The 13,144-nt window shown below is 35.9% G+C and overlaps 1 protein-coding gene across 2 annotated transcripts; it reads right to left on the bottom strand.

Annotated features, from left to right (window-relative positions):
• On the bottom strand, window positions 1–12,574 carry LOC129001878 (uncharacterized). 2 transcript variants are annotated; one of them, XM_054429334.1, is made up of 5 exons: window positions 12,466–12,574; window positions 6,946–7,096; window positions 4,005–4,145; window positions 2,998–3,246; window positions 1–2,327 (listed from the first exon to the last, which is right to left on the bottom strand). In XM_054429334.1, the coding sequence occupies exons 1-5, from the start codon at window positions 12,498–12,500 to the stop codon at window positions 2,259–2,261; spliced, it is 645 nt and encodes a 214-aa protein (XP_054285309.1). In that variant the 5' UTR covers window positions 12,501–12,574; the 3' UTR covers window positions 1–2,258. The 2 variants fall into 2 exon arrangements, with proteins under 2 accessions (XP_054285309.1, XP_054285310.1); XM_054429335.1 differs by having other exon boundaries at window positions 1–2,324.
• Between the last annotated feature and the right edge of the window lie 570 nt (window positions 12,575–13,144).

The following is a 13,144-nucleotide window of genomic DNA, read 5'->3' as shown; positions in this document are numbered from 1 at the left end:
AATAGGTTTTCGAAAAAAATTATATCTTTCGTTTTAAAAATGTATTAGGAGTAGTTAACGATACCTAATGAGTGTACTTAATTGTTTCCTAACAAACATCTAGTTATGCTTTGTTGCTCAATTTCATTGTACGAGTATTCATGCACGTTTTTTAAACAAAAATTTTAAAATAAAACTCATACAGAATGTGTAAATAATGTTAGTAGTTTAAATCTATAATTACATTGTTTATTCAATATGCATTGCATAATAATACTGCCAAAAAGTGAATTTGATCATTCATATTTAATCTTATGTTTTGTTTCTTGGACCTGTGTTTTCTAACGTGATACAGTACAGAATATTTTTACGGTTGTGACATTGTCAATAACCATAAAACGCATGTAGAAAATTTTATGGCACTGTAAATGTAACGAGATGGCGTGCAAGAGACAAACTACCTTCTGATTTCTGATGTTATTACACTTCATGTAACTTAATGTTTACCTTTTACGTGTTTGTAATTAAGATCATTTTAGATCCTGCATTGTTGTTTTAACAGTAATTTTTACACAGATTACGTAATAAAGAAAGATCATAAATGTAACTGATATGGCTAGTTATAAAACTCGTTGTCTACAGTTATAATTGCACTACAACCAAAATTATTATTATAGTTCACTTTCATTGCCTCGAAGCCACATTGGCTATTCCTGGTTAGTTTTTTCCAAATTTATGCTGATTAAGGACTGTTATTTTTACTCACAAACAGTATTCAGTCCATTAATCGCCAACAAAAGTCATATCGATTACGAAACAGTGAACAGTTTTAAGAAAATGTATAGTGCCATAAATAATTGAATATATTTGAGTTGTTCAAATATATACTAACACTACTCCAATTTGTCAAATAAATAATGATGGTGTTCAAATATTCGTGCCTAAGTGTTTGAAGAATTACAAATTAAGCTTCATACAAATTTATAGTGTCATACATAAATAATAATTAATGTTTGAGTTGTTCAAAAATAAATACTAACACTAATCTAGTTTGTCAAATAAATAATGATAAGTGTTCAAATATTCGTGTTCAAGTGTTTTAAGTACTTACAAATTAAGCTTAGATATATTTTATCCCTGTGGAATAAGACAAAGTCTATCCAATATCGTTCAACTATTCAAAACCTTTTAACAACACTGGCTAAGAGCTTCTATAAAAAATATAGACACTATACAATTAACGTAAGGTATCTATTTTCTGTACGTCTACTTTCCTATTTAGAAACTAGATTGGCATTCTTATGTAGCATCTACTTTTGTTTAAGGATCAGAAGGTTGTTTAGAAGGTGAAGGAGGATTGAAGGGGTCGCCTTCAGTGATTGGGAGGGGTGGAGGAGCAGAAAGGAGTGGAATGATGATGTCACGTTTCATCTACGTTTGTTGAAGGATCAGAGAGTTGTTTAGAAGGTGAAGGAGGATTGAAGGGGTCACATTCAGTGATTGAGACGGTTGGAGGAGCAGGAAGGGATGGAATGATTATGTCACGTTTCATCTACGTGTGTTGAAGGATCATAGGGTTGTTTAGAAGGTGAAGGAGGGTTGGAGAGGTCGTCTTCAGTGGATGGGAGGGGGTACGTTGCAGGAAGGGGTGGAATGATTATGTCACGTTTCATTTACGTTTGTTGAAGGATCATAGGGTTGTTTAGAAGGTGAAGGAGGGTTGGAGAGGTTGTCTTCAGTGGATGGGAGGGGGTACGTTGCAGGAAGGGGTTGAATGATTATGTCACGTTTCATCTACTTTTGTTTGAAGGATCAGAAGGTTGTTTAGAAGGTGAAGGAGGGTTGGAGAGGTCGTCTTCAGTGCATGGGAGGGGGTACGTTGCAGGAAGGGTTTGAATGATTATGTCACGTTTCATCTACTTTTGTTGAAGGATCATAGGGTTGTTTAGAAGGTGAAGGAGGGTTGGAGAGGTCGTCTTCAGTGGATGGGAGGGGGTACGTTGCAGGAAGGGGTTGAATGATTATGTCACGTTTCATCTACTTTTGTTGAAGGATCAGAAGGTTGTTTAGAAGGTGAAGGAGGGTTCGAGAGGTCTTCTTCAGATGGTGGGAGGGGGTACGTTGCAGGAAGGGGTGGAATGATTATGTCACGTTTCATCTACTTTTGTTGAAGGATCAGAAGGTTGTTTAGAAGGTGAAGGAGGGTTGGAGAGGTCTTCTTCAGATGGTGGGAGGGGAGGAGGAGCAGGAAGGGGTGGAAGTTCCCCGAGAGCCGCATGTCAGCGCTTCTTGGCCTCTATCGGTCCAACAATCTGGTCAGCCAACTTGTACAGTTCATCCACAGACTGCTGAAACATCAGAAAACAAGAAAAAGTAGCTGAATCATAAAAATTACGCAGTATATGTATGTAAGAAGCTGTATATGGTAATATAAGCCTATAATTAAACGACAGAGCAGCACTGTTTGTTGGATTTTTCAATACAATTTTCACAATTTTTGATAAACCTCATCATCATTAAAAAGTGCAAGAACACTTTTCTGTGTGTCTCAATTTTTTCCAATTCTGCTATAGTTCTTGCTATGCCTATTTTAAATTATAAAAGTAAGTAATATATGTCATTAAAATATAATCTTTATCATGAAGAAAATATTTCCTGGTTGAATAGTAATACTACGTCTCCAGCTAACTCATGTGCCTCAACTACAATGCACAGGACCTTTTCTTCAAAATGTCTTCATTCATCACCTTAGTTATCACATCCTAACATTCACAGTCCACATCCCTATACCTACTAATATCCATGGTCTTTTTCTACACCCTCTGATCTTCTTATGATATATTACCTTAGTCCATTCATACCTCAAAATTCTAGCCCATTATTTACTTACATTTTCCTATCATAAATCATCTTAGTTGTGCCTCAACTCCAAATCACCAAGTCAACTGGTTTCCATTCCGTTCTGTACCAGTCTTCCTCCTTTTCGACTATGAACCAAAAAGGTTGAGGCATTCTCACCTCCACATCCCTCAGCTGTTTGACCAGAGGGTTCTCGTACTTTATCCTGTCGTAGTCCTCCTGTGTGAACAACGCCCCAGCTGATATATTCTCTTCTATCTCCTGCAGTTTCTTCGCCCTTGCTATCTCCTCTTCATCGAGCTCTATGCATTTCTCAACCTCAGTCTCTTCCTCCTCCTTCTTCTCTGGGAGTGAAAGTTCGTAGTTTTTCAGCTTCTTCATTAGCTTGTTCATGCTCTTAGCTTCCGCCTGAAATATAATGTATATTGTTAGAGTTTACATTTTAATAACTGAAAATTAAAAACACACTGTTAAGATCCTTATTACGTAACGTAGCATCTACATAAGTTGAAGGATCAGAAGGTCGTTTAGAAGGCGAAGGAGGGTTGGAGAGGTCTCTAGTGGATAGGATGGGGATGGAGAAGGATATACACTAGGAGGTAAATATGAACTAAGAGGACATTGTATTTCTTTAAGATTACAAAAATGATTAATTTTCGTCTGTTAAAACTATTGGAATATTATATCGCACACTTACTTAATTTGTTGTGTGTTGGCAAAAACAACTTAGAATACAACTGTTTGTAAATGGAATACTGTATATTAAAATTACGTTAACCGAACATAATATGTATATATTTTATTTCGAATAATAACTTCTCATTCCTTAATAGTAAGACCTCTAGCTGATTTAAATACACCGTCGTTTTATTTATATATTCTAATGATATTTGTTTTCTAGAACTCAATAATCAATTCATAAAATAGGTTTTGTTGTAACGCCGTTCTTTAGTAAGTATCCTAAAAAATATTACATATTAAAATGTGTTGAAAAAAGAAAACCCCAAGTAAATGTCGTGTTAATCACAATCATACACAATAATACTTTTTAAATCCTGAGCTATAACAGAAAAACCCATAAGTATAATTTGTATTCTACCTTAAACAAGGTGCAATCTTTCTTATATCGAGCTGTTGCACTATTCATGTGCCTTACATAGAAGTACCTGTAGTCGTCGTTCTTCCAGGATCTTGTTGGTCATCTGGGTGATCTTGAAGACAGGATGATTGGCAAGTTCTTCCGGCGCCTCCTCCACCGCCATCTTACCTTCCAGAATCAGATGTTTCTCTCGTTCTACCTCTCCGACCTAACAGGACAATATGTGATTAAACTTTCGAAATCTACACTTAAATAAGTAGGCTAGGTGGCATGATTGAATCTTTTTGTAATCCAATCATAGAACGTCTTCATAACTGTTTGGATGGGTATTTTGGTTACGAATTGTTGAATGTTTGGGAACCTGAAACCTGGGATAAGTTATTGTTATGAAATGGAACTGACAGTGTTTCTGATAGATTGTGGGTGTTTTCGACTAAACGTCCGAATCGTAGAACATCTTTCTAAATACATAATACAATGACTTCATAAGCAAGAACTCTGTTTTCAAATGAGGAATTCGTAACAATTTCATCCCTCCAATGTCAGCATTGAAAGCTTTTAAAACTATTGGCCCCGAAAGATGACACATAGTTGTCCAGCCATGGACCACCTCTATTCTTGTCTGGGTGTTTCGTGGTGACATTGACGGCAAAAGCCAAGAACTATTTAATTAAATTTATATTAAAATCTATTGATTCGTGAACAATCCTATGAAATCCTAGAGCAAAGCCCTCTGACAATATCTATGAAGAAATTAAGAAGTGTCAATATTTAATCAATCCGTTACAATATTAACACTAAAAGATGTGGTAAATTATTTGACTTCGATACTAGGCACATTTAATTACTTCTTAAACGTCCTTAAAGAATTATTACATTCTCGTACAGTTGGGTTTTAATTAAACTCTACCGTGAAATATTTGAGGAAGGATGAGGAGGGGGATTTGAGGGGTATTTTAGGATTATTTATGAAAAGTTTAGACGAAAATAAATAAAAGCAAATCAGATTCCTATGCATGTCTGTCTGCCATAACCCTTGTGCTTGTTGCAGGCATACCTTGAAGCTCCTAAAGCGATTGGCTCGATTTTTCCTGTCTATCTTTATGGGTAGAGGGTCATATTTAAATGAGGTTATATTGAGAAGGAAAACTGGTGTTCTGAAAAATCACTACCGTTGTGAAATGTTGCACATTTTGTGCTCTCAACTAAAAAATAATACTGGGGAAATAGTTTGAATTTTTTTTTAAATAAAGGACGGTTTTTAATTGCAAATTTAAATCGCACAATAATGATCAATTCTAGAAATTAAGTCATTAAACGATCTAAACATAATCTGTTGAGAATATAGTTCATAATGAATTAATTGCTTTCCTAAATATTTTCAAGTTCCCACAATCCTATGATAGATTTATCTTTTCGTATTATGTCTATTGGTTTTGATTCTATCAACATTTGGAATAAAAAACATAAAATCCATATAGTTTGCTCATTATTAAAATGCAGTATTACAATTACAATGTAAATGTAACATACGTATGGTATACTTTACTAATATTGCTTCGAAAAACCTTTTATATTTTCCACGTGTTGTGAGTTATTGACCAGGGCGTTCTTGGATTCCAGGCTTTACCTGGTGTAGGGAGCTTACTCAGAACACAGGACCTTTATCAAACATGTCAAGTTCACTAACGTCCTTTGTTTTGTAAAACATGGGTAGATAACAGCTGACTCGCTGTACGCTCCTGCTATTTAGTCAATTTACTTTTTTTTTCAATGATATCAATACATTTACTTATTTGTCCTAGAAAGTACTTTTGTGTATGAAGTAAGTTACTTCGTAGATTAAATTTTAAACCGACATTTATTTCACTAATAGAATGACTTCACTAACATCTTGAAAAATTATAGCCAGAAAAATGATAGTAGTCATATTAACAAGATGAAGACATGATACAACTGAAGTGTCAATTTAATCGAATGACGTGTTGGCAGAACTGTTTCATCCCCTTTCCCAACCTCCCCCACGCTTAAAGATATCGGTGACGTCATAGTTGGTGTCAAAGTAAACCGATTTACTTTGTCTCTCTCCCACGATTAGTTTAGTTTGGGAATATTGACGTAACTAAACCCTTAGAAGTATCAACAAGTAGGTAACAGTTATCTGACATTCATTGTGTTTATGTTTAAAATTACTTAAATGTTTTGTTAAAAATAAATTCACCCTTAATGTAGATCGCTAACTAAAATGTAATTTCCAAAACGACCAGTTTTTGACCTTCCCCGTCACAATAAATCGCCCTTTGAGGATCAATTCGTTTATCCCTTTTCTACAAATTGTTTATTTAAATTCTCCCTAATATCTACATGGGTCCAGTATGACTTTTGCTGGGAATGTGATTTAAATGTCTACTTAGGTATATTGTTGTTTCATGTCACAATCAATTAAAGTATTTCGCGGAGTACTCTAGGGTTAACCTCTTGTAGAAATGTTCTCGAAGGAAATTGATAGTTTTCTTGACAAACCTATGAAAGTAAACCAAGAGCTAGAAATATTCCTTAAATCTAATTAATATGGTACATAAAAGTGTCAAAGAAGTGCATCACCTTATTTTAATGTAAAATTTAATTATAATTGTAACTATGCTTACTCGTGAAAGCTGTATTTTTCCTATTTCAATGAAAAATGTATAAACCCCGTGATTTATGAAAGATAATTATACCAAAATCATTTCTCTACGCCAATGAGTTAACTCAAAACTGTCTAAACTCGTATGTAAAGTTATTTTGAAACTCTTTGATTATTTTCTTCCAAAATTTATCAAACGTTTCTTAATATTTACCTAGGAACGCATGGAAACAATACATATGCGTGCGCAGCTTGGTTTTTAGCATCGATCCCCGGGATGTCTACAGAATTTAAGAATTTGAATAGCTTATACGGGAAGAATGAGCGTGCACTTAGTTATGTTCATTACAAACAATAAATAAATAAATAAAAATGCAGGTACCTCTCTATCGTGGATTCTCTTCCTGACACTCTCCTCGTGGTCCTCTCGTATACGAGTCTGTAGTTTCTGCATGTAATTTCGATCCGTGATACGGACCACACTCGTGCCCATCAGTCGCTCCAGTCTGGACCTGACTCTGGGCTGGCTGAAACTGGAACAAAACACAAGATTGATGGTCAATTAATAGGGTTTAAACATAACAACAGTGGGCTGGTTAACCAGAAAACAACTGGGACGACTTATTTGAGCTTGGGTTGGATCTATCGAATTTTATTAACGTTTATTTTTGAGTTTTTTGTGTATATCTGGCAGATTCCTTTGTGTTTTGGTTATATGGGAAAGGAATGGTTACAATTAGATCGTTATTAGTGAAAAGGAGTTATTCATTCATCTTATTGAAAAGTGGTAAGCAACACACGACATAAATCGATGCCTTAAATTTGTTTGCAATTTATTTACAAGAATGATAAATCGATTAGTGGTTATGCTAAATCTTACTGGTTAAAACTGCGATCTGTATTTTCATCGTATTGAATTAGGAAATTAATACATAGCAATGTGTTGGACCATAACCTAAGCTACCTAGTATATATTTTCGATATAATGTGGACTACTGTTGAAGGTTGGCCCCAAAGCGTAGATAATTTGTGGTTGTGGTTTCCAAATTAACAATCCCATTGTTCTAACCAGTACATCAGCTACGTTCCCCTATTCGAAAAGACCACGAAACTCTAAAAACGATTTATTATGTTGCTATGAAATCATAATACAGCTAATTCTTTCACTACAGCGCGAGCATTGCTTGTTAGTACAACTATTATATGAAAACTTACAGAATATGTCTAAGAGTTGCTTAGTTAATCTGTTTCCTCCAGAGGCAATATTTGACCGATCAGAACGCTGAAATATTACCAACTGCCTGAGTCACACTGTTGCATGACTTGGCCTCACAGGTGACACATTCGCCACTTTTCTCGAGATTTAAGTCTCCGATCGCATGGCCACGTCACATGTTTGCCTTCAGAAATATTCGGAGTGACGGTAATATTTTCGTCACGACAGTTTTATTGGATGAAACACATAAGGGAAGAAATCGGTTCGGTAATTCAATGTGGAATCTAAAATGAACCACCGTGTGTGTTTTTATAATGCAAATTAATTTTGTATTAATTGGTTAATTACAGTACTTAATTAAAAATAATCCATCTTGATAACCGTACGGTTTACAATGGATACACCTCTACGAAGTAAAGAATGACCGGGTAGTTATAATACAGTAGTTACTAAGTTGCATTCAGTTTTTGAGTTTAAAACAACATTCCACCTCCATTATTTTATAAGTTTTAATCTTGCACAACCTGTGGTCAACTATCGAATTTTTGTCTCCAGGAACTGTAGTGGTGTAAAAAAATTAGTATAAAATAAAAAAGTAATACCAAAAAATCGTATGAAACCCTTGATATAACTCGTCCATATAGATGATATGTTTACTGTGGCCAATGCTTGTTCTTTGCAATTACGATAAATATTTTCCCTGAGAATCAATAAGTTTTACAAAATCCAAATAAAATATATTCACAAACAAGCAAATTAAAACAGTTTTCTTTTCTCTAATAAAAGAATGTGCCAATTCAAAATGTAAAGTTTTTTTTGCGTTTTCAGCAAAGCCTTTAGTTGTATAACAATGATTCAATAAGCTGAATTCCCCATCCAGCTTTACATAACATTTTGGAAGAAATTGCATAATATTTTTTATTTTTGGTGTAGAAAACTGTAAACCTCAATTTTTACCGACTACAACCGTGTTCCCATAGTCCGATCATGTGGTTCGTAAACACGTCCGAATAAATTGTAGTTTTACACGTTTCACCAAATTGTACCAAAATCGAATGATTGTTACTCCAGTTATCGTGCAAACGGACATACAAACACAAAATAGGAAATTCACTAAAACTAATTTTGAGTAAAACTGACCCCAGGGTAATCTTAAGTTACCACAAAGATACACATTCGTTCAAACGCATTGAGTTGTCAAATACATTCAAATACTTTGGAAGGTAAAGAAGGATTTTAAATTTATACTAACAAGAATACTGCATTACAAAGCTGAAAACTTCACATTAGAGATTCAACTTCTAGGCTGGAGTTAGGACGAGTGTTTGTGTTTATCTCAGAGACCAAGGCAGGTTTAATCTCTACAGCAACCATACAATGCCCTTTGTTCCTTGTTATCCCTATCTTGTTGAGGAAAATACTTGAAAGTCAGCCTCTTCAGTGTCAAAAGTTAACGAATAATTTTTATCTTTGTGGGAAACAGCAAGTGGATATTTTCTGAAAAGTAAATACATTAGCTTTTTTATCCCAATGCATTTGGCTGCACAAACATGAAGTAAAATCTCGATAGCAAATATCTCATGAAGATTATTAAATTGGAACTTTTAACAAGATAGACTTTCTATAGAGATGTGCAAAAACATTTGATTAAGGGAAAAATTAAGGGAGTTTGAAAATGACTATCAATGGTGGTTTGCTATCGAGGCTCATCCACATATTAAGACACCCTAAAGTAAATGTGCTATTAGCAATATAAGTGTTCACGTTGTTGTTACAGTGCATGCATGTACATGTGTACAAAAGCCATACTAGAGTAATTTCCCTTTTAAAATGCGTAAGTTGTGAAAAGACCTCAGGGTTAGTGTGGCAAGGAGAATACTATTTTGGATTATTTAGACTATTTTTATACGTTTTACTACCTACCCCCTTGATCTAGGAAAATAAATATATTTTTTACTATAACATTTATTTTTATGTCCTATATTCACATCCAAGGACTCATTTGTTCGTTCGTCGTTTTCCAGTCTAGTGAGCTGAACCCCTACTAGACTGAGGTTGTTTTAGGACTTTGTCCTCTTCTAGGCACTAGGACTCTAGGCCTGGAATCGTTGTTTAAATTAATTCAGACTAGACCTAGAGGTTGCGGCATTATGACATGGATAAAATCCATGGTGATTGGCGGGATTTGAACCTGGGACCTCGGGGACTAAATTCCCGCGCTCTAACCACTAGACCAGCTCGCACCCAATTACCTTAACTTAATTATATGCAATATTATAGTGTATAAATTTTGTGATATTTATTATTTATGTTGTGTAACTGAAGCAAATTGTGCATTAGGCTAGAGTCAAGGCGGGCAAATTGGTTCCAAATACTGTAATGTATGCTGTATAGGTACTCACCAACCCAAACAAATACCTAACTTTCCTTATAAAAGTTACAAAACATTGGATGTTTATTATTCGACTGTTTAAAGTTTGGAGTGACTGTTGTAAGTCCCTTGGGAAATATTTTATTTTTGTTGTATTTTTTTGGTAAAGTGCTATGTTTTCGTGTAATTCCTCCCTACTATGTAGTATTTTTCCAGACTAAATATTTATTTATTTATTTAACAATGACAACATTATTTGAAACCGGAGCACCAAGTATGCTAATCTTTAGTTGGCCTTTTGTCACCAAGTTCAACTATATTGTATTGCCTCATTAGGAGAGAGGTAATTGCTTTACAATTATTAATAAACTGTTTCTTTAGGGGAAGATATTTATAAAATTAGAAGTGTATGATATATAGCCAAGCAAGGTATTTTTTAATGTATTTAAAACATATAAAATAATTTAGTACTCCAGTGAAATTTCTCTTTAATGATACCAAAACTTCTTTTTTAATCTAACCAGCAAAGTTTATAAGTAAGCAATCAAAGTCCCTGTTCTCTGATTATTTTACATGGTACGCGCTGAATTTCTGAAAGTGTGTCAGGTTGGCTATTCGTTTACACATAGCTGAACGGTAAAATTATTTGCAAATCACAAAGTTAAATTAAATTTGTAGTAGCATGGGTAAGCTATGAAAATCAACAAATGACTCCAAAGAATTAAACAAAAATATCAATTAATAAAAAGATACATTATCATTTTAAAATTATTAATCAGTTTACCCTTAAGTGAGGTACCAACCAGCTGTAAATTAGAACGTAACCCGAATCGAGACTAATTTCATACTTACATCGTGGTCGGAGTAATATTTTTCATCCCTTTCATATTCATCACTGCACCACCGTAACGCAAAATTGCTATCGCTTTTTACCCTCCGCCAACGACCACCAAGATTTATCACCCGCCAACGCGCCGCCGGCGCCGCAGGGCATCATGGGTAATTGCTACGTTAAACGCCTTTGATTGTCTCCCCTGTATTGTCGCAAACTACCTGCGTTGCCGGAAAATTATCCTCACCACGTCCGTTTAAAATAAAGTTGGAATTAAACTGTTTTATTTTGGCGAAGTTACTTTTGATATGTCTTTAACACGACATTTTTAACGAGTAACGGTAATCAGTCCTTGATTACTACATTGCATTTGTTTGTGAACTGTATCAACTTCTGACACATATTTTCTCCCATTAGCCTTTCAACAACCCTTACCCTGAAAGTAAGTATGATAATTTATTGTGAAATCATAAGGGCATATATTTTTAATTTTTACAGCAATGGGGGGTTGCAGTTTGTTTAGAGCTAAAAGGACTGTAAAATTCAATTTTAATCTAAATTGTTCGATCTCTTTTGTGAAAATACAATTTCCCGTTGTTTATAGGGAAATCCGCATAAAAAATGAACTCCCCCCCCCCTGGAGATACCATGGATTAGTACCCACACACCGGTGTTCTGCAGCTCTGTGCAAATACACACACAGGTCAAATATCACCACCTAAAGCTGAAAACTCGACAATTTTGACAAAAACCACACCACCTCCTTTGGAGAAGAAATTTAAAAAAGCAAAAACATGTAGTTCCTGGATTTATCATTTTATGGGTGAATGATCTAAGGGGTCCATACTTTATGTATGTATAAGCAACTACACCGTAGAGGAATGAAGGCAGAGCCCTTAAAGCAAGCCAAGGCGAGGATTGTCAACTCCCCTCCTCGTCATCACTTGACACTCACACAGGTCCTTACTATAGTCAATTCCCCAATCCACTCTCTTATAGTCTACTCAAAGAAATCCACTCCAGACACCTCCCCCTACTTACCTGGAACCCTTTCAGAACCAATTTTGATGAATTTCCTTCTCCTGGGATTCTTGCTATTGACCATGGTCTGTCTATAGCATCTCTACACTCTGCCACTTTCTTGTACTCTTAAATGCACACTCGTCTTCTCCCACTCCACTCTCCTCACTTATACTTTCCATCTCCTGGAACTCCCGCCCTAGCTTGTGACCAAGGTATGTGTTACATCTCTCCATCGCATCTCTCGTACTCTCCACTCTACTACTTCCACTCACTCAACTCCTAGGTATCTACTCTACTCATTTCCCACTCCACTTACTTGATTTCCAAGTCCCCACCTTCACTCAACACCAACAGGTATGTGCATTACATCTCTACACCTCGCTCGTACTCTCCACTTAACGCACTTCCCCACTCCACTCACATCCCACATCTACCTCTACTCATCTCGCACTCCACTTACCTCCCACACTCCCAGCGTGGGTCATCATCTCCCATCTCCTGGAGCCCCACCCTAGGGCGTGGAGCCCAGAGACCCTCTTCTACTCACTACATCAACAAGACTGCGTGACTGTCGGACCAACACTCAGTAAAAAACCACCCATATATCCGCTTTGTGATACGCTCTCTGGTCGATGGCGCCTTGAGTGGGCCCACAAACCCCTCGGTTTACTAGCGCAGGCGGATTTCATAAAAACGGAACTGTTTTGTAGTGTGCATGACATGCGAACGGGTACTTTTCTCTGGTGATGTGCGATTGATTTTGTGTTACTTGTCTCCTCATTTGTTTTTCTATCCGCCGACGTCTGCACGTCAGTGCTGAGCCTTTGTTGTAACGGTCTGGTTTGAAAACAGAAAATGTTTTTGGGAAATTATGTTTTTCGATGTATTAAATGTTTACCTTTAAATCCCAGGACGGTAGACCATCTACCACATTACTTTAGGACTAGGTCTAGTTGGTTGTGGCATTATCACATAGATTATATCCACTTGTGATCGGTAGGTTTTGAACCCAGTGCCTCGTGGACCGAAGTCCCACGATCTAAACTAGACCAGCTGGTCCCCAATACACCTAGGACCTAAGGACTGTAATTCATGTTTAAATGGGTTTAGACGGTTACGATTTTTATTATTTAATTTTT

This window comes from Macrosteles quadrilineatus, unplaced genomic scaffold, assembly GCF_028750875.1.
Source record: "Macrosteles quadrilineatus isolate MER2022 unplaced genomic scaffold, UCM_ALF_1.0 Scaffold_8__2_contigs__length_117827958, whole genome shotgun sequence".
Lineage (NCBI taxonomy): Eukaryota > Metazoa > Arthropoda > Insecta > Hemiptera > Cicadellidae > Macrosteles > Macrosteles quadrilineatus.
Note: the sequence above shows the minus strand (reverse complement) of the source record. Positions and strands in the feature narration are given on the sequence as shown.